This window comes from Uloborus diversus, chromosome 1, assembly GCF_026930045.1.
Source record: "Uloborus diversus isolate 005 chromosome 1, Udiv.v.3.1, whole genome shotgun sequence".
Classification (NCBI taxonomy): Eukaryota; Metazoa; Arthropoda; class Arachnida; order Araneae; family Uloboridae; genus Uloborus; species Uloborus diversus.
Window position 1 is genome coordinate 230,328,526 of NC_072731.1, and position 23,483 is coordinate 230,352,008.

Genomic DNA, 23,483 nt, shown 5'->3' on the forward strand with positions numbered 1-23,483 from the left:
CTACACTTCTTCAGAAAGTTCGCTTTATACAGTGGTGGTCAAAACTATAAGGGCAAAGGAACAATCACCAAATCTTAGCTGTATTTGATTGGAAGGTTTTGTAAATTTTATGACTGAAAACTGATAGTAAATGAAACTTTTTTTTTTAAATTGGAAATGTACTGGAATTTTTTTTTTTTTTGTGTTTATGAAATAAAGTGTGAATTCAAACATCTATGTGATATGGATAAAATTGTAAAGACAATTAGATTTGTGTGTTTAAAAAAGCAAAATTTGCATGTTTTTCTTTTGAAAACTACACTGCATAACAATATAAATGCTTGATAAGCGACTGAGAAGCCACATTCTATTTTTTTAATCATGCCACTACGTACAAACTCTTCAGAGTTTGAAAAAAGAAATGAACAGTTGAGCCTGATTTTTCAATGTACCAAACCGTTGTAATCTTTCATTTTGATTCTGGATAATGATATATCCTGCTTACCAGAGTAATTTTTTGTGAAAAACTGGCTATTCCATTAATCGTGCTCGATTGTAGTTCAATTTGAAACAATTTCAGGACCAATGCAGCCAGGAGTGCCCATCCAGTTCAATGGCACAAATCTCCCCCCCCCCAAATATTTCTCAAACCTCTTTCCTTTTTTTATTTCTTTTTTTATTTTATTATTTTTTAAACATTTTTTATAAAAATTATTTTAAAAAATATTTTTTATTTATTTTATTTTAAAAACATTTTTTATGTAATTTATTTTTTTAAATATTTTTTATGTATTTATTTTTAATTATTATTATTTTATTTGAAAAGTTCTGTGCTATGCAAATGACACACACAAACTAAATAAAAAAATAAAATATAATATAAAAAATTAAATTAAAATAAATAAGTTAAATTAAAAATAAATCAATAAATAAGTTTAGTCAAATAAATTTTAAAAAAATTTAAAAATCCCCCCCCCCACCAAAAAAAATTATTGATGGTGCAACTTGCGCCATAATCCCCCCTTGTGGGCACCCCTGAATGCAGCTCATGCATCCACCAATCAATGTCAACATTTCTAAGTTTGTTTATCTCTCTTCTATATCTATATATATAAAAATGAATGTTGGTAAATGGTGTGGCTGTGTGTGTGTGTGTTCCCTAAAATCTCAGAACCTACCCGGCAGATTTTACTGAAACTTTCACCGTTTGCTCTTTTTGGTACTGGGAAGGTTTATAGACCAGTTCGAAAAAAAAAATCCCATTGATGGTTCCTTTTTTATTTTACTTTAAATCCCAATTTTTGCATAAATGCTCCAATAAGGGGGTGAAAAAAATACTTGCACGTGTTAACATTATGTGTCCATCGAAAGCGCTGATTTTTCTGATGAAGATGACATCTGTTTTAAGTTCTATGTTCGAAGGCTTTCATCAACTCAATTCATTATTTAGTGTATCATCTGAACTTCTAGTCGATATCTAAAATTGTTTTATTGTTGAATATTTTTGCGTTTTGTCTGACTGTCAAGGCTTTTTTCAAGTCAAATCTTAAAGAAACGTTTTTCCACAAGATTGGCAAATGGATTTGACTGATTATTTTCCATTTAAATGGAAATTTAATGTAATTAATGTTTTATTATTATTATTATATGTGCTGATTGAACACTTTCTCATTATCCAATCTACCAGCAGAAATCTTGCCAAACGTTTTAGCAGAAAGATTTCAGTAGCTGATGCATTTGGCAGTTATTTCAACTGTCGCTGTTTTTTAAGCCTAAGACTTCATAATAATGTATCTCAGCTTTCACCATGTAAACAAAATATCGCCATTAAAAGAATCTTTTAAAAAATTTTAATGTGTCAACTAAATTAGGCAAATCCATAAACACGCAAAACGTTTACAGGGGTCTGGCCAGAGGATATTTGGGTCCGTTAACGGACCCTTCACAAAAATCCGATCAACCAAAACGGACCTTTCACAAAATCCCGATCAAACAAAACGGACCTTTCACAAAATCCCGATCAAACAAAACGGACCCTTCACAAAATTCTGATAAACAAGATCAGATCTGTCACAAATTGTTTATTGAAAGAGCAAATCTGAAAGCAAAAAAACGCATATTTCTGTGTATAAACCGATAATTTTTGGAAACTTTTTTTAAGTCAAATTAGAGGGATCAGCTTATACAAAATCGGCTAATTTTGAAAAAAAGAAAAAATCGGCACTCTTGCGATGCTCCTGCAAGCAATAAATAATTGCTACTGCCAAAAAAAATAATGGTTGTTTGTTTTATCACAGCTAATTAGCAGCGGTGTTGTTGTAAACTTTTTTGAAAAGGCATTGGTAAGCACTTTTCTCCGCTCATGATTTAATAAACAATAATAATAATATATATCTGCGAAATGAACTTAGAACTGCAAAGGGATAGTAAGGGTGAGGAAAAATATGATCGCTTCAGATAGGGTTACCAACTTCAAAACTATGACCACTTAGCGTCTGGCATTGAACCTTTATAATGACTTGATAAGAAAATATTCTCATCATTTTGTGGGCTTGTCAATATTTGCGTTTTTACGGTGCGGTGCGATGTTTGATTGTTACTTTGGGAGAAAATTATATGGGTTTTGATTTTTTGATGCTAACAAGGATGACTAACTTTAAATAAACTCTTATAATTACCGTTTTTTTTCTTTAGATGTCTACATTTTGAAAAATGCAATCTTTTAACATCCGATATGAGAATCATATTTTGTTCTTTTTTCAAGCTAACTTCGCTTTATTAGGATTCAAATAAATGAAAAGTCTCTTTATTTAACTCTCATTTCAAGTTTGAGTCAAAAATAAAAATGCTGAATAGATGGTTTATTTTATTTTATTTATTTTTTTTTTTTGGGGGGGGGGGGGTCAACTGTGTCCACAGATATTAATGATATGTTATCATAGGACTCTAAAATGCAATTTTAAAATAATTTTATCAAAAATATTTCTTTTACAAGCCGTTTTTATACTTTTGATGCCTTCACTTTGAGAATTGCGATCTCTTTGCATCCGCTATGGGAATCCGATTTTTCGAATTTTTGATGATTATTACGCTTAGCTTTGTTAAGAGGTAAACAATTGAAATAGCTTTTTATTTTTGTTAAAATCATGGAATTTATAAGTTTTAAACGAAATTCTGTGCTTTTTAAGAGTGTCTTGGGTCAAAAAGTTGAATGCTGAACTCTATTCTGAATTTTGTTTTATTTATTTATTTTTTTGTTAATATTATTTTAAATACTGTACAGAAATATATCTAGTATAAGTTAACATAATGCAGAATTGTAGATAAATATTGATACTTGAATGAGCGATGCCCCCCCCCCCCCCCCCCGCCAAATATCAGAAAAAAAATCCAGAATGATTTTCTCGTCATAGAAGAGGAAAACACTCAGCTCTAAGTTTAATTGATGCAGTTTGTGCCATCTCTAAATTCTAAAATTTTGTTTTAACAATTTTTTTTTTTTTTTTTTTTTTTTTTTGTGTGTGTGTGTGTGAAATTTTTTGATTTTTCACAAAATTAATTCATTTTTTACAAAATTATTTGATTTTTCACAAAAAACGGACCCTGTGAAAAATCCTGGACAGACCCCTGGTTTATTAATATTTTTTTTGCACAATTTCAAACAATCGCCAAATTTTATTACTTATTTTGGAAACATTTCGGATGAAACTGTTTAGCGGCATTTCATGGTGACCAAAAGTATCTCAGAATCTGGCGACAATATCGCTTTAACCACCTTGCAGTTTATGACGAGATATCTTGTCCATTTAACGTGTAATTCTTGGACTGTCCAACTGCAAGGGGGTTAACAAAAATTAGTAACATACCGTTTTACAAAGTAAAGAGAGGGAGCATTATCTGAGGTATCCCAAAAAGATTCCCACAAATTGGGTAACATTTCAAATCACACCAAGAACCCACAATAATTGAAAGTTCCCAAAATAACTAAAACAAGTATAAGGGGATTACAGGTGGCTATATTTTTTTAAACAGTTCATACTCCAATAGCCATACAGAGAAGGTTTTAGACTCAATGTTAAAAAAAAGTACTAACAGATAAATCTTTTTAAACATGTGAAGTTTAATTTCATATTTTGGAAATTCCTCAAATTTGTATATGCTTTAATGTCATGGTTTCGTTTCTAAATGAATAGTATTTTGCTCTTTATACTTATTACTATTTTAGTTTTATGAGTAAGGAAGTAGCTCGATTTTTAATCAGGTCAAAAAAGTGTGTTTTATTCGTTCACTGAAAACAGAAAACAAGTTCAAGTAACGATTGTTTCTCATAATTACTGCTGACCCAGGCAACACCGGGTATTTTTGCTAATTTAATGTATAGCAGAAAGTATTGGTTCCGTTTAAATTTTCGAATTTTGACAGATTCGAACGTTTTGAGATGTGCTTAGTCCACTTTAACCATTATTGGAAAATGTCTGTATGTGTGTGACCGTTTTTTTTTGTGGCCCCTCTACAGCAAAAACTACTGCATGAAATCGAACAAAATTTGGTACACATATATGTCCCTATGTGAACTTGCGCCCATTGGTTTTTCGGCGCGAATTCCTCCAGGGAGGGTGATAGCCACAAAATGTCTATTTGAGAAATATTCTCACCAATTCATTTTAAAAGCTAAGTGTAAACTAAGTGTAAATGTTTTTACTCACTTGTATTTCTTTAATAATGAAAAAGCAGATTAATCTTGTCCCTTAAAGGACTCATTTCAAATCGTGTATCGGAGAATCAGCCTGTAAACATCGGAACAACTTCGAACAAATTGTTTCGTCAGGAAGAAGGATGTGACGTCAGAGCATGAGCGGATGTGTGATGTAATCTCCCAATGACTCCGCGGCAAATTGAATGTTCTGGAAAGATCCAGATTGGCTCTTACGTAAGCATATCCGGAGTGACGTGCAGTGTGTGCGGGGTAGGATATAAGCAGATGGAATGAGAAGGAAATCAGCTCTTCTGCTCACGTTTCCCATTTTCGACTTACGATAGTCGTATTTTTAAGAGGATCGTTCGCTGTTGAAGCGACGTCCTGCACTAAGGAGATGGCCGTTAGGATTTCGCCATGTGAGTTGGGGACTGAAACATTTTAGAATAATTCTTGTTATGGTGTCAAATATTTTTTGGAAAGATGTTCTTTTGGAACATGAAGATTGATTTGAGTATTGTTGAAATCCCTCATACTTGTTTATATCAGTTGCTGAAGTTGGATTTTATTTACAGTTGTTAATTATTAGATTTATAAATAAAATGATTTAGCCTTTCAATTTGAGTTCTGACATTTCATTCACTTGATAGCTACAGAAATGTGAAATAGAAAGGCATCTGCTAAACTTATGGTGTTTACCTTCCTTATGGGAGTTAAACACATATTGTTAGGTCAACAGAGGGGGGGAGCAATGGAATGCTTCTTGAGTTATGCGTGCCTGCTATTCCCCAGGAAGTAAGTGGTGACTGATTTTATTTTGGCCTCAATAGCTGAAAAGGTGGTGATGCAATCGAACGTTCTTTCTTTTTCATTGCAAGTGCTACATGTCAAGAAGTACTGCGAAGTTCTGGATGAAATTTGGAATAAATGTGAACCTATGTGTGAACAGGCATTGGAGCAATTTTGGTGCCAATCACTCCAAGGGGGATGATGTTTTTTATTTTTGGTTGAATAAAAACAGCTTTATTAAAATGCAACAATATGAAAGATAAATCGTAAGAGACTGTCTGTGTATTTCGCATGATTTTAATTGTTCGGAAATTATCAGAAACATAATCTCACTAATTTAAAACGTTTAACTGTTGCCATATTATGTTTGTTAAAAAAATAAAATATTTAATTAATTCAAGCAAGACTTTAAAATATCATTCAATTTTTTAATTAGCTTGAATGTTTTAAATTAGCTTCCAGAATTTCATAAATCTATTACTCTTGTTTATTCGTAGGTTTAGGAATCTTATGTTTAAAAGATGTTATAGCAATGGTTGAACCAACGATCATAGTTGAACTTCTTGAAGAAGGAAAGGATACGTGTTTTGAAGCTTTTTCGAATCCTGATACTAATGTGGATCATTACATCATTCCAGCAGTAAAAAAGGAAGCGTAAGAGTTTTTTCCTTAAATTTTTTGCATGCCTTTTCCATTGAAGTAAATGAAGTAAAAGGATCACATCTTCAATCGACAAACATTAAAAGATATCACTACACAACAAAAAAGAATTTTTTATATGCATCCTGTTTTTAATTAGTCAATTATTACTAATTTTGGGTCAAAAAAAAAGCATGTGTAAAGCGGTTTTTTTTTTTTTTTTTTCATTATTTTTAATAGCTCTTGATTTCAAGATACCAAAGATCTCACAGGAAAATGATACACAGCAATCACCCATTGATTTGAAGGTAAATTTTAAAAGAAAAAAAATCCTGTGCAATAACTCTAATTAAATAGGTCGTGTTTCGTTAAACTGTTCATTTTTCAGAAAGCAGCAACTTTCGAAAATTTCACTGTCTGCAGAAAATTTTACCTGTGTCCACTATCACCCCTAGTGGATTCATGCACTTTGAACTTTGAAAGATTGTTGTCAGAGTTCATCGATATATATCTCGATATATATCGGATATTTATTTTGTTTGAAAATATGATATTTTCGATATTTTTTTTTCCAAAGTACGAAATTTGCAATATAAAAATTATATGTACAAATCTTTTTTATATTAAGTACCCGCTGTCTTTTTATGTTTGTATATGATGTTCTAGGTGTACATACTGTGCAATAAAAACAAAATTGATGTCAAATTTCAAAATTTTAAAAATTGCTCAGAATTAACTTTTTTTGTTCCCACCTTTTGAAAACTACCCTATCACATTTTACAAATGATTGTAAATATCATTTATATTTAAATGCCATTCTTTCTAAGTGTGTAAGTTTTGATATAAAATGTATGTATATAAATATAAACAATTATAGAAATATAAATTTTAAAGTTGATGCGTTATAATAGTACATAAGAATATTAACGACATTGATTTGAGGAAGCAGTTATTATATAATAACTTAAGTTTGCGCTGATAGAAAATATCGGATATATATCAAAATATCCTTTGTATATCTAAATATCACATACTTTTGAGCCCTGATTGTTGTAAACCTAGGTATGGTAACGATATAAACTGTTTTAATGAAGGCAATTAATCCACCCCCCCCCCCCCCACACACACACACCATTTTCGAGACTGTTAACATTCAAATTCTTTTTTCTTGAACACGGAAAAACCACTTGCTCTCAGACTACAACTATAATTTGTGCCTTAAATTTTGTTTGTGCTAAAAAAAAATTGTCTTCCCTTTCAGTACTGCTTCTTCATATAGAGGGAAAGAAAGGCGTGACTTCTCTACATTAGCTTATTTTGGGCAATGTGCAAAGAGTTTGCATCTAAGACCTATGAATTTGAATGAAATGAAAACTGTCTGGTAAGTTCATTCTCTTATAGTCACACCCTAAAAAAAGAGAAAACGCTCAAGATTTTTTTTTTTTTAGTGATAAAATATTTTTAAAGTTTTCAAAATTATGGGCAATTTCCCCCCATTTCTTCTTTAACTTTTCAGCCCCAAGTTACACTGCTTAATTCTGCTTCTTGATAAAATTCTGTTCAAACTTTGTTTCTTCTTCATAGAAGCCATACAGATACAACTAGATGTTTTATCATTTTTTGTATTTCATATTACTTTCAGCATATGCTGGGACCAAATTGCTATATATGTGTTTGGGAGCAAAGTAATGCCCTATAGACTAGTAGAAGCTGTGAATGCAAGCTTTGTTGCATTATGTACTGTAGATGAATCTGTCGTAAGTAGTTTTTTTTCCCCCTCCACATACCTTTTTTATAGTATTTTTTAAAGAATCTTTGAAATAATTTATTTTTCTGTTTTCAGATTTTGAAAAGTGGTGTACCACTATTTCAAACAACATTGAAAACGGAGCCTGCAAATATATGTCACGGATTTGGTAAGAAGGATACATTTTATAAATCTCTTCAGAGTTCTCATGTAAATGCAGCAATATTGCAAATATTTTGTATATTTTGGTTTTATCTCTTAAAATAATGAAAAATCATTTGAGAAAATGATCTCTCACTCTCTCTAAAAATAGTGTAAAGAGTCACCTTTTTTTTAAAACTGGGCAATCAAATAATTATTTCATATAGGCAAGTTCAAAAACATTGGGATTTTTATTAGAAAAAAAACATTAAAAATTGATTTTTTTTAATTATAAATTTTAAAAATTTGGCTGGAAATAGTTTTATTTGCACAAATATTTTACTGAAATCTAAAATTATAATTGTGATTCTAAGTAATAATATCAATCTTATTGCTACTTCATTCCCCATTCCATTGGTAAGCAACCAAAAAATTTCAAGAAACAAATCTTTTGGAAAACTGTCCTTAACAACCCCCACCATGACAGGTGCATGACTGACCTGTCAAGAGATGCAGGTTGCATTCGACCTAATCTGCCAAACAAAAGGTGAGGATAGAAGAGCCCGAGGGGAACATAGAGCCATACATTATCTTAACCAGTCCCTAACCTAAACAGAGTTGTGGTAGATAGTAGAAAAATGAGCCAAAAATCCAATTTTGGAGAAAAAGAGCAGTTTCTGAAATTCTTCGCAAAACCTACACAGAAAATAAGTACATATTTAAAAAGAGCAGGCAAAATCCTATAAAATGATTTTTTTTTCAGCTTGATAGTAGAATTTTTCAGAGCGCTTCAAGCTTTGGAACATTGAAAGTACTCAAAATTGAATTGAAGCAAAAATATACAATCAGCATTTTCAAAAACAATCATTTGATCTGTAGTTGACCAAAAACTACTCCACCTCACTAGTTTTCAAATGATACCTCAGTAAATCATAGTGGGGTTCAAATTCGGCAGAAACTAAGTCTTTTGTTTGAAACATTAAAATTGGCATTTGTCCAAAACAGAAGATTAGAAAAGATATCGTAGTCCTTTTAGTACAAGATCCCTCTACGAATTTGTGCGTTCGTTTGTTTTTAAAACGAAACACAGTTTTTATTCCTAATTATTAACATTAAAATTGGCATTTGTCAAAAGAGGAGATTAGTAAAGGTATCGTAGTCCTTTTAGTACAAGAACCCTCAATGAATTTTCATCCATTTGTTTTTTAAACAAAACACAATTTTTATTCCTTATTATGATTTGACAAATATGGTTTTTACTGTGTTATCGATCAAATTATGACTGGACGTTGTTGGAACTTGTGCCGCAATTTTGGATTCTAGCTGCGTTTTTTTTCCTTAGTTTTCTTTTCAAAATAAAAAATTATTTGCTTGTGAGTAAAATTATTCCTTGATAAATTAAAAAGTAACCTTCAAATACCTTCAAAAAAGGTGTTTTTACTTTTATTGTAACTGTAAAGGGTGCAGAGATTTTGAAATTCAACATGGAATTTTTAGAAAACTCACAATTTTCTTAGCTTTTTTAATTTTGGGGACTCAGGCTTGTTACAGACAAATAGTTTCTTGAAGTTACAATTGTGTTTAAATTTTTTTTATGGCTTACATTCAAAAATCTTAACACTCCAAAAGTTTCTTTTAGAAAAACAAGATTGAAATTTATAAGACTAAAAATCACTTTTTAAGATCATTTTGTGTATCAATAATAGTTTCATATTACCTTCTAAACATAAATTTAGGTTTTTGACAAGTATGTCAAAAAAGGTTTTTTTTTTTTTTTTGACATGACGGTTAAAACCGAGTAAAACCCCCAACTGTCAAAAATTTCCCAACTACGTATATGAGTTTTGCTATTTGCTGGTTGCGACAGGTTTCGTTTGTCTCTCCCAAAAGAATTTAACATTGAGTAAATAGGGAGGACACTCGGTTTTTATTGTGCTTTTAGCTGTGTAGAGTGGTCTCTCGGTAAAGTTTCGTTCTGTATACGTACACACACTTACATATACAAAGACAAGAATGTATTATGACATTCAACGTCTAAAAAATTTTATATGTTTTCTAAATATATAAAATTTTTTAGTTATTTAAATTCTATTTTAATGTTACGTTTTTATTTAATTTCTATTAAAATTTCATATATTTTCTTCATGCTGACTTTTTTTTCTTTTTTTAGGTATTGTTCGTGCAATTGATGAGACACAGCATCTGCTGCATATCATTACTCCATTAAAAATGGAAGAACTGCAAAAGGTCAATGCCATAATGAAAGGAAACATCACAGTTCCTGATGCCGTGTTTCTTCAACAGGTGCGGTTTAACAATGTTTTACACCAATGCCAGTTATTAGGGCTTGAAAGCCTTTCCTTTTTTTTTTTTGAGGGGGGAAGGGACACATTTCATAAAGATTTGAAATCGTTCAAAGTAATAAACACTTAGCATCTTGTTTGCTACCCTAGATTTCAAAGAAAATTTCTAATGTCATCGACAGTAATCCAAGTTAATTATTCTTCATGTAACTGTTATTGAATATTAGTGAGATGCTGGATATATATTGTTTAGTAGCTACAAATCTCTGAATGGAAACTAAGATAATTTTTATTGGATCTCATTTTAAAAGAAAAGGGGTTGCTGAGATGTATTGCTCATTGCAAAGTGTATTGCATCAAGTTATTAAGTAGAAGTTTCTGTGACTATTTAAGGAATGCCCAGTGATGAATCAATCAATGCCCCCCTCCCCCCTTTTGTCTTGCTGCTTTTCTACTGGGTCGCTGGTGCCATGCGAAGTGTGCAGAGGAGTTCGAAGCATAGAACGCTTCTGAGTGTTTTATTTTTTAAATGTTTATGTGGTGTGTCCTTTTATTTTAACAGAGGATAGAAGCTACCATTGCCTCTTTACATCCGTATAGATAACAGATCATGCTGTTTTTATCATCAAGCTAAAGATAGAACTGCATGGCTTGGGCTGGCAATTGAGCTTAACCTACTAACTTGTGCAATGACTGGTTCCATAACGGACCTGCATTGTTGACGATGGCTTGAATTTAGGGTGTCACTGGTCACTCTTGCTCGCCACCTACAAGTGCATTTTGTCTTACCCAAGCCTTCCGTTCGCCAGATGACAAGAGCTTTGCGCCTCTTTACATGTCAACAAGGTTCGAAAATATCATATTTTCAAAAATATCCGATATCTCGATATATATAGGATATTTTGGTATCTATCCGATATTTTCAATCGGCACTAACCAAAGTCTTCAAAATAGTTAATGCATCCTCGAATCATTCTTTCTTTTCATATATTATTATTAAAATATGTAGGCATAAAATTTAGGTTTTTCATTATTTATATCTAATATTTCATTTAATATTTTTATCAATTTTAATGGAGTTAATTTAACATTAGCTGTTTTACTCATTTTTCCTCTGTTTGCTGTTTTACAGTTATATGATTGAAAAATAAAAAAATATGCGTTAGTCGGTGCGCACTCATAAGACATTTTCTTTTTTTCTGACCAATGTTTTATATTTAATTAAGCACTTTTAATATGAATTAAAATTATCATTACCAATAATTTTAAGAGATTATCTATACTAATATTATAAAGAGAAAGGGCAGATTTTTGTGTTTATGTGTTCGAGGTACAAACTATTGATACTTTATTGCATACAATTGAATTGAGAATCAACAAAAGAAATATAATCATTTAGTGGAAATATAAGCAATTAGTAGGAATTAATAAAATTCCAATTTCGGACACGATTTGTTTTATTTTCGCAAGCATGAGCCTTTATCAAGGGATAAAGTTGATTATCAATCAATAAGTTTACTTAAAACATTTATTTAATTTGTATTTTTAGTATAACCTACTATATATTAGTGAAATGATTTTATTATTCTTGATATGTTTTTCTTTTTATACAGAACTTGATGCAGATGCCTTTGCCATTTTTGGACCAATCAAAAGCTGCCCCTACACCTTCCAGAGAGAAAGTGCGAAAAAGATCATTTCGAGGACAAATTAAAGCAAATTAATTTCATACCATATGAAATGTTAATTTTCCGGCATTTATTAGAAACTGTTAAATGTGTTTCTTTTTTATACAGAACATGATAAAAGTGGCTTTGCCATTTTTTGACCAATCAAGAGTCGCCCCTACATCTTCAAGAATGCAAGTACAAAAAAGATTGTTTCAATGACAAATTAAAGCTTATAAAGTTCATTGCATACAACAGTTTCATTTTCCCCAACATTTATTGTGGGGAAAAACTTACTTCTCTTTCTCATTAATTGTAAACATAAAATAAAAGCATTAAAATTTCTTGGTTCTCATTCTTTTCATGAAATGTAATGTTCTTGAGAAATTTGTTTGAGTACATATTAAGCTTAATTCACCGAAAAAATTTTAATAGCTGAATGACATATTTATTTGAATAACATGACCAGAGTTAAAATATTTAAATGAAAGCATTTTCTTCTAAAACATTGCAACAATAAAACATCTGCATTCATTTTCCCCAGTCAGTTAATCAAGCGAAAGAACAAGGAAAGAATGCATAAATTAAATACAGTCGCACCTGTTTATAGCGAAGCCGATTATAGTGAATTTATGGCTATAATGTAATAATTTCAATTCCACTTTGTGTTTTACTATGTATTTCTTAAATTTTTATAACAAAATTAGAGCTGTAACAAAAATGTTTTTGTCCTTTCAACTTCCTAATTAACGGTTGCAACTGTGTCTTACTTCCTAGAACAGGGATTTCCCAACTGGGTGTTGCGGCACCCTGGGGTGCCGCGAAATGTCCATTGTGTCAATACAAATGTATGTAATAGGATGCCGTAAGAACAGTGTAATTCTTCAAAGGATGCCGCAATTGGAAAAAAAAACTGAGAACCCTATCCTAAAGCATCCTTTGAAAACTCAATTTTTTATTCAATGCAGAGCTCATATAAAATGCAGGGCATGAAAAATTAGTTTTTGGAAGCATATATCATGCAAAAAGGCGGATTTTTCTGTGTTCAAAGCACTTTGTTCCAGTTCTTTAATGGCAGGAGTTATTTAACATGAATTTTCCAAGGCTTTACTTGATTCCAGGCACTACTACTCTTTATTGAAATCATCAATAAAAATGAACAAATGACTCCACTGTTTAACGGTTTTTTTGAGCAATCATGATTGCTTATTGTTCTCATTTGACCGTCCTTGATGTGGTGGTTCCTTTTTCAGCTTGGACCAGGGAGGTGCCTCTGCAGGCGCGACTGTTCCCCGGTAGCTGCTTCTCCTGGTTGGTGGCGTCCTTGTCCTAGACACACTCACGCCCATACACACACACATGCCTTTACACACACGCCTACGTGCATACAGACAGGTTTACGCACACGCACAAGTCTACACATGCACGGACGTGCACCTGCACACACACATAACCAAACAGGAGGTGGGACAGGCTTGGGGGGACAGGAGCCGTTTCTAGAAACAATAACTGCAATGAGTAGAGTCCTGTGCGAAACACATAATTTGAATTCAAAATTCAGACATGTGATTTTCCAGTATTTTTACTGAATTCAGTATTTTTTGAGAGAGCAAAATACTGCATGCAGAATAAAAGAAATCACATAGGCAGTTAATTTCATGCATCCAATTAACATAGTGTACTATATAGATACAAAAATACATGAAAAAGCTTTCAGTTATAGTAAAATATAGCAACATGGTAAAACAGGGTGGCGACAGATCAGGGAAAAGTCAGGGAACTTTATTAATCAGGGAAATATCATGGAATTTAGAAAAAATAACAAAAAATCAGGGAAAATCGATTTTATGAAGAAATTTTTTTTTTTTGCTTTGCAAAATTAAGTACCTAATTCTCTACGCATTTTCCGCCAATTATCTGTTAAAAAAAAAAAGTTAAAATTAATAAGGTGCGATTATACACTGCCGCATATTTGCATCTTTTTTCCTCAACATCAAAGTATTGCATCTTACTTATTAACCACTGGATGAACTTCCTAAGATTGCTTCTGTGTCTGTAAAGTTGTTTATTTTACCTAGCTTGAACTTTGCTTTCTTTCAATACTACGTAAAATAAACAACCCCTACAGACAACCCTGCAGGCAAAGAGGAAACCGTCATTAATGCCTTAGCTCCATTGCCTTGATTCCATTGTCTCGAAGTAATAAGTGTATTGTAATCAAGATTTCAAGAAGAAATCTTTGTTTTTTGAATTAATACTGATAAAAGCTTAAAAGTTATTACTTCTTCGTGTTTTTAATGTAATTGCTAACATTGAACTTTGAATCAAAAAAACTTTTTTTTTTGCCGTTATACTATTTGCTGTCGCCGCAGATTATTAAAGGTTTTCTTTTCTTCAGGCTTAAATGGTTCTTTTATTTTAAAACCAAGTTGTATTCTTCTTTTATACATTTTGAAATTAACCAATTGCTTTTTTCCCCCTTGCATTTCAAAGCTGTTTGTTACAAAAGCAACCTAAGATTTTTTCGATACATACTGAAATCATTTGAAATAGAGTTAACTTGTGCATTTACGTAAATATCATAATTTTTTATTGTTAAAATGCTGTAATCATTTATTAAAACTTATGTTCTTGTTAGAGAAAAGCTCCCTATGAATGGATGTCAAAAGGTTTCACCTGTCTTTCATAAATATGTCAATTAGTTATATAAGAATAACTACGTTACTTCTATTATTTCACTATTACTTGTTATACTTGCAACAATTATTATACTGTTACAAATTCTGTAAATAGTAATTATTGTAGGAACGTAACCTGTAAATAGTTTCCCGTAATGAATATACAACCCCTTTTTCATTCGGCTAAATTATACGACCCCTATTTTCTTTCTTTTCATTGATAACGGTCTACTACTTTACAGAAGCGTGTGGAATATTTGAGAAATTTCTTTTCGGTGTATTTAAGCCATTAGCGATGGATAAACAGTTAGTTTCGATGGATATTTCGAACTGATAGCATTTTGCTCTGTTTATAGCGAGGCATTTCGCTGTGTTGTTTTCGTATTTGGAAGTAAATACGTGTGTAAACGTAGAGTTTACGGTGTTGTGTGATAATTGCTTAATTGCTGATGAATAATTTAGCAGTTGTTGAAGATCTTTCCTGTACATAGTGTAAATAAATTTCCTGTGTTTTTATCAAGAACTGTGTTTTCATTTCAAGAAAGTGGAAGTCGCACCGAATCCGTTACAATTTGGCGCCCAACGTGGGGCTACTTCAGGACTTTCTTGCAGTAAGTGTGACTTTGGACATTTTTTCATAAAGACTTTTTAAATTTGGACTTTATTTTTATGGTGATTACTCGCGCAATGGATGAACAATTAAAACAACTGCTTGATGCAATCAACTCTGTGAAGAGTGATATGGCGGCTAATCAAGAACAATTAAAAAGTGACTTGACTGCAAGTTTTACAGCTAATCAAGAACAATTAAAAAATGATATGGCAGCTAATCAAGAACAATTAAAAAATGATATGGCGGCTAATCAAAACCAATTGAAAAGTGATTTAACGGTGCTGAAAAATGACCTAGTTTCTAACCAAGAGGAAATTAAAAACGATCTTACTTCGGTAAAGACTGTGATGGAAAATAAATTTAATGAGATAGAGCATCGAGTTGATGCTATTGAAGGAAAGTTTGAGGCAGTTGAAGGCCGATTCATCGCAGTGGAAAATAAAATCGAAGAGAAATTTGAAGAAAAATTAAGTTCCGTTGAGGGCCGATGCAATGCTGTAGAAAATAAACTGGAAGAAGAAGATAGAAAATTTCATCAACTTAAAGAAGACATCTTTAAAGACCTGGAAAGGAGATTGGCGACCGCGGAAAACAGCTCTGTACAGTTTGGCGCTCCCACATCGGTTGCTCGACCGTCCATTAAACTTGCCACATTTGATGGGAAAACTTCGTGGCAGGTTTACAAAACTCAGTTCATGATAGTGGCGGAAGCGAACGGATGGGACTCTGCTACCAAGGCCTGCCATCTTGCAGCATCCCTGAGAGGTGACGCAGCGGTCATTCTCCAGACCCTTCCGGACAGCCAGCGCCTGGATTTCGCCGCCCTCACATCTGCGTTGGAGCTTCGCTTCGGTGAGAAGTGCCAGAAAGATTTCAGCCGACTCCAGTTGAAGTCCCGTTTCCAGAAAACCGGGGAAACCCTGCAAGAGCTTGCGGCGGACATCGAGAGACTGTCTCATCTTGCTTTTTGCGACTGTCCTGCGGATGTTCGAGACAACCTGGCACTCAACTACTACATCGACGGGGTTCGAGATCCGGAAATCCAGAAAGCTCTACGGATGGCGGATGTCAAAGACCTGAATTCTGCCGTTGTGTATGCGATGAGATACGAGGCCGCCCAAGAAGCAACCCGTGTGGATCGCCATCTAATCCGGACTCAGGAAGCTGATGAGTCTGATTCCAGGTCGTCCCACCTCGCTGAACTTGAGAGACAACTCGGTGACTTGACAAGACATCTGAGCAGCATAACAGCCCAAAAGAAACAAGAGCAGAAGTGCTGGAAATGCGGTAGTGAAGGACACCTGCGAAGGAGTTGTCCAGCTCGCCAAGCTACGCGAGGGAAGGAAATCACCACCACTAAAGCTCTGCAGATTTCCTCTTCTAGTAGTGGCAGTGATGGACTTTTCATTTACGCACATGTAAATGGGAACCCCTGCAGACTGATTGTTGACACTGGAGCCAATGTGACAATCATTAGGACAGATGTGGCTCGTGAATTTGGATTGAAACTGCTGTGGACATCGCCACGCGTAAGTCTCCAGACTGTGACAGGTGACAAAATTGAGATTGACGGTAAAGTGGACTTGGAAATAGTGTTTGGGAATGCCACCTACCATCATACGGCATTCGTCGCTAATATCACGGACCCCTTCATTCTCGGATTGGACTTTTTGAAGAAATATGACTTCACTCTCGACTTCAAGACTAATGAGCTGCACTCGATGAGAGAAGACATAGCCGTTTTCCCTGCAGAGAGTGATGTAAAATCCGCTCATCAAATAATAGCTCAAACAGATTTATCGATTCCCTCAAGGTCAGAATCATTAATACCTGGCTCCCTTGAAGAAAGCAATAGTTTTCGATTTGGACTCATTGAATACCCTAACCTAAGCAATAGCCTAAAAGGAGTACTGGTAGCATCTACGCTTGTGGACCTTTCTAAGGATGTAATTCCTGTGAGAGTCGCCAACGTGAGTGAAAGGCCAAGGAATATCCGAAAAGGTGAAGTGTTGGCAACTTGTACTCCAGTAAACTGCATCATTAGAAGAATCAATTCCCCTGAGACTGTGTCTTCTGAGTCCTTGACGTCGAAGTTAATTGGGAGTGCGCCATTATCGAAAGATCAAAGAACTGCTGCGGAGCAATTGGTGGACGACTTCAAGCATCTGTTTTCATCTACATCGGAGGATGTTGGCCGTACGAATTTAACGCAGCATAGGATTTACACTGGAGAACACCTCCCTATTAAACAGCATCCAAGACGACTACCGTTCGCCAAGAAGGAAGAGGTTGAGACCCTCCTGAAAGAGATGAAGGAGAATGATGTAATCGAACCTTCATCCAGTCCCTGGGCTTCTCCCATCGTCTTAGTCCGAAAGAAAGATGGCTCCACCAGATTTTGTGTCGATTACCGACGGCTGAATGAAATCACCAAGAAAAACAGTTACCCTCTTCCACGGATAGACGACACCTTGGACACTCTTTCCGGACACAAGTGGTTTTCGACCCTGGACTTGAAGAGCGGCTACTGGCAGGTTGAGATACACCCTGATGACCGAGAGAAGACAGCATTTACAACTGGACAAGGCTTATGGCAGTTTAAAGTGATGCCCTTCGGCCTCTGCAATGCACCAGCTACGTTCGAGCGTCTTATGGAGACAGTGTTAAGAGGACTTTCCTACGAATCCTGTCTGGTCTACTTAGACGATATCATCATCGTGGGACGCAGTTTCGAAGAACATCTGGCAAATCTTAGGAAAGTGCTGCAAAAGCTTAAGGAAGCCAATCTGAAGTTAAGCCCGTCCAAATGTAATTTGTTCCGCCGGGAAGTGAACTACCTTGGTCACATCATCTCTTCTGAGGGTGTACAAACCGATCCAGAGAAGGTATCTGCTGTCAAGAGTTGGAGTCGTCCCGAAAACATCCACCAGCTGCGAAGTTTCCTGGGGCTCTGCACCTACTACAGGAAGTTTGTAAAGGGTTTTTCCAACATTGCACGACCTTTGCATAAGCTGACGGAGAGCAAGCAAAAGTTCGAATGGTCCAATGCGAAGATGCATTTCTACGACTGAAGGAGGCTTTAACATCAACGCCTATCCTCAGCCTGAAAAATCCTTTATCCTGGACACTGATGCGAGCAACGAGGGCATCGGAGCTGTTTTATCCCAAGAAATTGACGGAAATGAACATGTCATCGCTTACTGGAGCAAATGCTTATCAAAGTCGGAGCGAAATTACTGCGTCACCAGAAAGGAGTTACTGGCCATAGTGAAAGCTGTAGAACACTTCCATCATTACCTCTACGAATCCCTCATTCGAATCCCGGCTCGGGCATGGACGTTCTCTCTCTCTCTCCTGTCCTTGTCCTTTCTTTGTGAGAATGTGTTGTTGTGCTGTGAATGGTTGCCTACGCTATAAACGAGTTCTTATGGCATGTGTGTACTGTAGAAGTCGGACTTCACGCCAAATTACTGTAGAGTTGGAAAAGTGAAGTAGCGCACCCCAAATTGTCAGCCTAGCTGGCACTCGACAACATCAACAAAGCTTCCCAAACTCTTATACAGTCGACTCCCGCTACAACGCGAAAGGGCTATAACGCGAGTTTTTCACGAGGAAAGAATTTTAGAGCTAATGCGAATTCCTCGTTGACAACACAATTTTTTTTCTGTTTTTGGAAGGAAGTATCGGCTTTGTTGTTGGCTACTAAATATTAATTTTGTGAATGTTGTTACATCCCTTTATCGTCACTGAAAGCAGCGAAAGTTCTCATACCAAACTACTCTACGTATCGCGTAGTTAGTGCATCAAATAACAACTCAGCATATTTTTTTTTCATTCTAATTATTAAAGTTGATGAAATAGAATGACGCCTTCGTGCGCTGTTTCATCCAAAGTTTGAAGATAGGAAGAAAAAGAAAGTTCCTGCCAAAAAAAAAGGGTTAAGATTCTCGATATGCTTGAACAACTACAAAATGTCGACGGTAGCACGAAAATAAGTATGAGTGAATCTTTCATAAGTACAATTAAAAGTCAAAACTACAGAACTTAGACTTCAGAAATTAGTTTCAGTATTGAAGTGCAGAGTAGTGTTTAAGCAAAGTAAATATGTATTATGAAAATGGAAGCTGCTCTTGTATTGTGGATTAAAGAGTTCAGGAAGAGAGGCTGTTGTCATAAAATGGAAACGTTATAAAAGACAAGGCGAAGCAACCACATTTAAAAATATATTGAAAAAGAAAGGAGCATAAATCATCACCATCTTTATTTTTCAACTCATGAATATTATTACTGTATCTACTGTACAGTGTTATAGTGCAGCATTTTATTATTACTACATACTATGTGTGCCGTGTTGTTTTATTTTATGTCTGTCCCTCCCATGCATTGATCATTCATTTTGTGCAACTTTAAGCATTTTATGTTGAATAAAACAGTTTTTTTTTATTTTTAAGAACAGTAAAAGTTCAGTTTATGTAAGAAACTAATGTATAGTTGAGGAAAACTTTAAAACAGTTTAAGGGGTGTTTAACAGTGTCTAAAAGAATTTGGTGTGTTTCTAAAAAAATGTATACGTAACATTTCTCTACAACACGAAATTTCAACTTACGCGAGGAATCTTGGAACGCATCCCTCGCGTAAGTCGGGACATGACTGTAGTCAGCAGATCCTGTCATTAGAGTGTACAGATACTTACAGTTAGTTGATAATTGAACTACAATGTACTCTATATATTACAAAATCAAAAGGACGGTAAAAATTTTTTTCAAGATATTGAGTTTTCGAGATAACATGGTCATAATCATAAGACAGTAACCCCTGGTTATATCGAACTTTTCGGGGCACAAAGAAAAAGCGCTATTTTACCTAAGTCATTAAAAATAGTCATCCATCCAACATACAAGTAAATTAGGATTCGTTCTTTCTGACACATAATTTTCAAATAATTTTGATGTAATTCACGAATGTACTATCACATGTATTAAATTTTAAATAAGATTTAAATTTAAGTAAATTTTTAGCGTCAGAAAAGTACAAATATCAAATGGTAAATGAAAATCATCTTTTTTAGCTACTGCAAAATAAGACTGAGCATTCCAATTCCCTCTTATTCTCAATAGACTTTCTAATCCCTTCGATTTACAGTAGAAATGATGTGAAATGTTAAAGTAACCAGATTGTTGCCAGAAAACTATTTCTGCATTTCAATCCCCTCTTATTCCCAATAGACTTTCTAATCCCTTCGATTTACAGTAGAAATGATGTGAAATGTAAAAGTAATCAGATTATTTCCAGAAAACTCTTTCAGCTTTCCAATTTCCAATTGACTTTCTAATCCTTTCGATTTACAGCAGAAAGGATGTGAAAAGTAAAAGTAACCAGATTGTTTCCGGAAAACTCTTTCAGCATTCCAATTCCCTCTTATTCCCAATAGACTTTCTAATCCCTTCGATTTACAGTAGAAAGAATGAAAAGTAAAAGTAACCAGATTGTTTCCAGAAAACTCTTTCGCCCGCTTGTCCAGATCATTCTTCCTTTCTTTGATGCAAATCCCGATTTGTACAACCAAGCACAAATCTTTTCTGTACTAAAAGGCAGTCAGGGCCAGAGCATATGTTCTTTTCATTTTGGGCCAAGGCCTAAGTATCGATACAGAAGCAAATGTCCAGTAGTTTCCAAACAAAATCTAAGACTGAAATATACTGCCAGTATGTACATTTGGATGACTTGAATTGCTGCTGCTTTTCCAGCGAATTCAGAAGAATCTTCATCTTGTTCATTGACAAAATAAAGAAGAAAGAGACCTTTTCATAGTAATACCATGTGTTTTTATAAATGGTTTCAAGCAAAGTTTTTTGTTTAAGGTTTTAATATTTCTTTTCGGGAGACAGAAGAAAAGAGCGATATATCGAGGCGCGAGATAACGAGGGGTGTAAAGAGCAATTTTAGACGACCTCCAATCATTTTAGGGAGAGAGGGTTTCGAAATATTACACGCAATTATTACGAAATTGAAGTTCTAAAATGCAATTTTATAGCACGACCCCTTTCAACGGAAAAGAAAAATAATAGCTTTGAGGATATGCTTGGATAAATTTGTATATTTTAGTTGCTAAAAGCGATATGGCAGCTCCCCGCTCATCTCAAGCATGTGTAAAAGTCAGATACGTAGTAAGTGATTAGTTAAAAAATCAACCACCCCCTCCTTGAATAATTTCTGGATCTGACTATAATTCAGGGACTCTCACCCGGAATTTTCTTTGAAGTTGAAGACCCGAAAAAAAGAAACTTTTTAAAATTATCTTTTGTAAATTTGGGAAGAGGGAGGATTTTCAGAAAATTTTCAAATTAAAGTGTTAAAAAGCAAAAAAGTCTTAATTTTTTAAAAGAAAGAAGACAACAGTAGAGGGTCGCACCGGGCATTTGCCCACATGGCCAGTCCACCCCTGGCAACATGAACCAAATTATGCTTGATTCTTCCAACTCTACTTCCTCTGAGGAAGAGCCGGCACACATAACCAAAGAAACATTCGATTGCTCCTCTTCCCTTGGGGGGAATTGGTGCCAAAAACAAATGGGCACAAGTTCACATGAGAGCACGTACCAAATTTCTCCGATTTCACACTACATCAGTAGAACCTTGCCAGTTCAGACTCTGTTAATCCGGATCGATGTTTTTTTTTTTTTTGAGCAATCGCATTGCTTATTGTTTTCACTTGACTGTCTTTGGCGTTACGCTGATTATATCCCCCCCCCCCTTGCAGCACCACCGTCGACTGGCTGCTCCCGATGCTGCTCCTCTAGCGAAAACTGTCTCCAGGTTACGTCCATATCCTACACACACAAACTCACACACCTACATATATATATACATACACACACTCATGCCTCTACACAGACACAAACACACACGTCTACACACACATACATGCACGCACACATACTTACACAAACGCCTACATATACACACTCGTGGTTACAAAAAACATAATTTGAATTCAAAATGTCAAAATTCAAATTAATTATTTTTTGCTTTTGTGGGAGAGGGGGCTTTTGGTGACACCAAATTACTGCTCGGGTGTTACCCATGCTATTCACGTTACTGATACAAATATTAACATACTTGTGCTGAACTTGACTCCATAAAATACATCGCAATGATGTGCTTACACTTCTTCATAAAAACAAACAATAATTGCTTAGAAAATTTAAAATATTACTGTTGGTAAAAAATTTGCTGTGCAAACTCTTGCAGGAAACATATGTTCGAAGCAAACTTTTCTTAATCATCTGCAAACTTTTTTTGGCTCTGTTATTATATTAGTTCGCAATGAAAGAATTTTTAATGAAGTTTTCCGAATATTCGGTATATTTCTATCATACTTAAGTCAGGCCTGTTATATTTCAAAATTTGCCCAGGGATGAGGGTAAGGGTTGTGATCAATACATCTTTGGGGAAAAAACAGCAAGATGGGTACAAAAATGTCTAATATCATCTTAAATTCATTGGGGGGGGGGGCAATCCCCCCTCCCCCATGCATTGCGAAAAGACAGGCCTGTCATTCAGATGTGGAGAAAATAAAATGCTCATTGACTGCACAAAATGCAACACCAAGAAGGAGTAGTCAGAATGAAACAAATATTACACACGAAATAACAACATTGATTACAAAATAAAAATAAAATTATCATTTATTATTGGAAAGGGGGCCTCCATTTCTCATCGCTTTTTTAAAAAAAAGGGTTCGTAAGATAAAAATATGCAATTCTTTGTGCTTTCAATCACGTATCCATGAAAGCAAGTGATTAATTTCATAAATTTATCTATAGATTTTCCAAGATAACAACCGGTTATTATTGATATTAATTTAAAAATTTTGAGCGAAGTACATATTTGCAGCAAATGTATCAGGGCACGGACGCGATCAAACCAACCGTTCGGTGCAACCGGTTGTTCTATACGAACATTCTTAATGTTGGCATTGCTCTAAAACGCTGACATTGAATCATACTCATGACCGTAATCAATGTCGGTTTGACGGGTGTTGTCTGTTGTGATATGAAAGATTTGTTTTATTATTATGATTATATCTAGCTCAAATTTGAGCATATCTTTATGTAAAACATATTAGTTCTAAAATGTAGGTTCATATAAATTTCATTGATATAATTTTGTATTCCTCTTGCTCTGGCCTTATAGCATCGAAGTTGCTTTTATGATTATTTCCTTTCCAT

General features: G+C 34.4%; 2 protein-coding genes across 5 annotated transcripts in view; both read left to right on the top strand.

The window, feature by feature from the left end:
* LOC129225687 (polynucleotide 5'-hydroxyl-kinase NOL9-like) overlaps positions 1-12,309 on the top strand; it is a 46,006-nt gene extending 33,697 nt beyond the window's left edge. Inside the window, exons 9-14 of the mRNA XM_054860166.1 lie at positions 5,962-6,118; positions 7,365-7,484; positions 7,746-7,860; positions 7,947-8,019; positions 10,162-10,295; positions 11,908-12,309. Of these exons, the coding sequence (XP_054716141.1) occupies positions 5,962-6,118; positions 7,365-7,484; positions 7,746-7,860; positions 7,947-8,019; positions 10,162-10,295; positions 11,908-12,018 (710 nt within the window). The 3' untranslated portion in view covers positions 12,019-12,309. The remainder of the gene's footprint in view (positions 1-5,961; positions 6,119-7,364; positions 7,485-7,745; positions 7,861-7,946; positions 8,020-10,161; positions 10,296-11,907) is intronic.
* A 10,957-nt stretch (positions 12,310-23,266) lies between these two features.
* The window catches only part of LOC129225697 (src substrate protein p85-like), a 42,737-nt gene continuing 42,520 nt past the window's right edge, over positions 23,267-23,483 (top strand). For all 4 annotated transcript variants that reach the window (XM_054860177.1, XM_054860186.1, XM_054860195.1 and 1 more), the window contains exon 1: positions 23,267-23,389. The gene's annotated coding sequence lies outside the window, so the exon portion shown is untranslated. The remainder of the gene's footprint in view (positions 23,390-23,483) is intronic.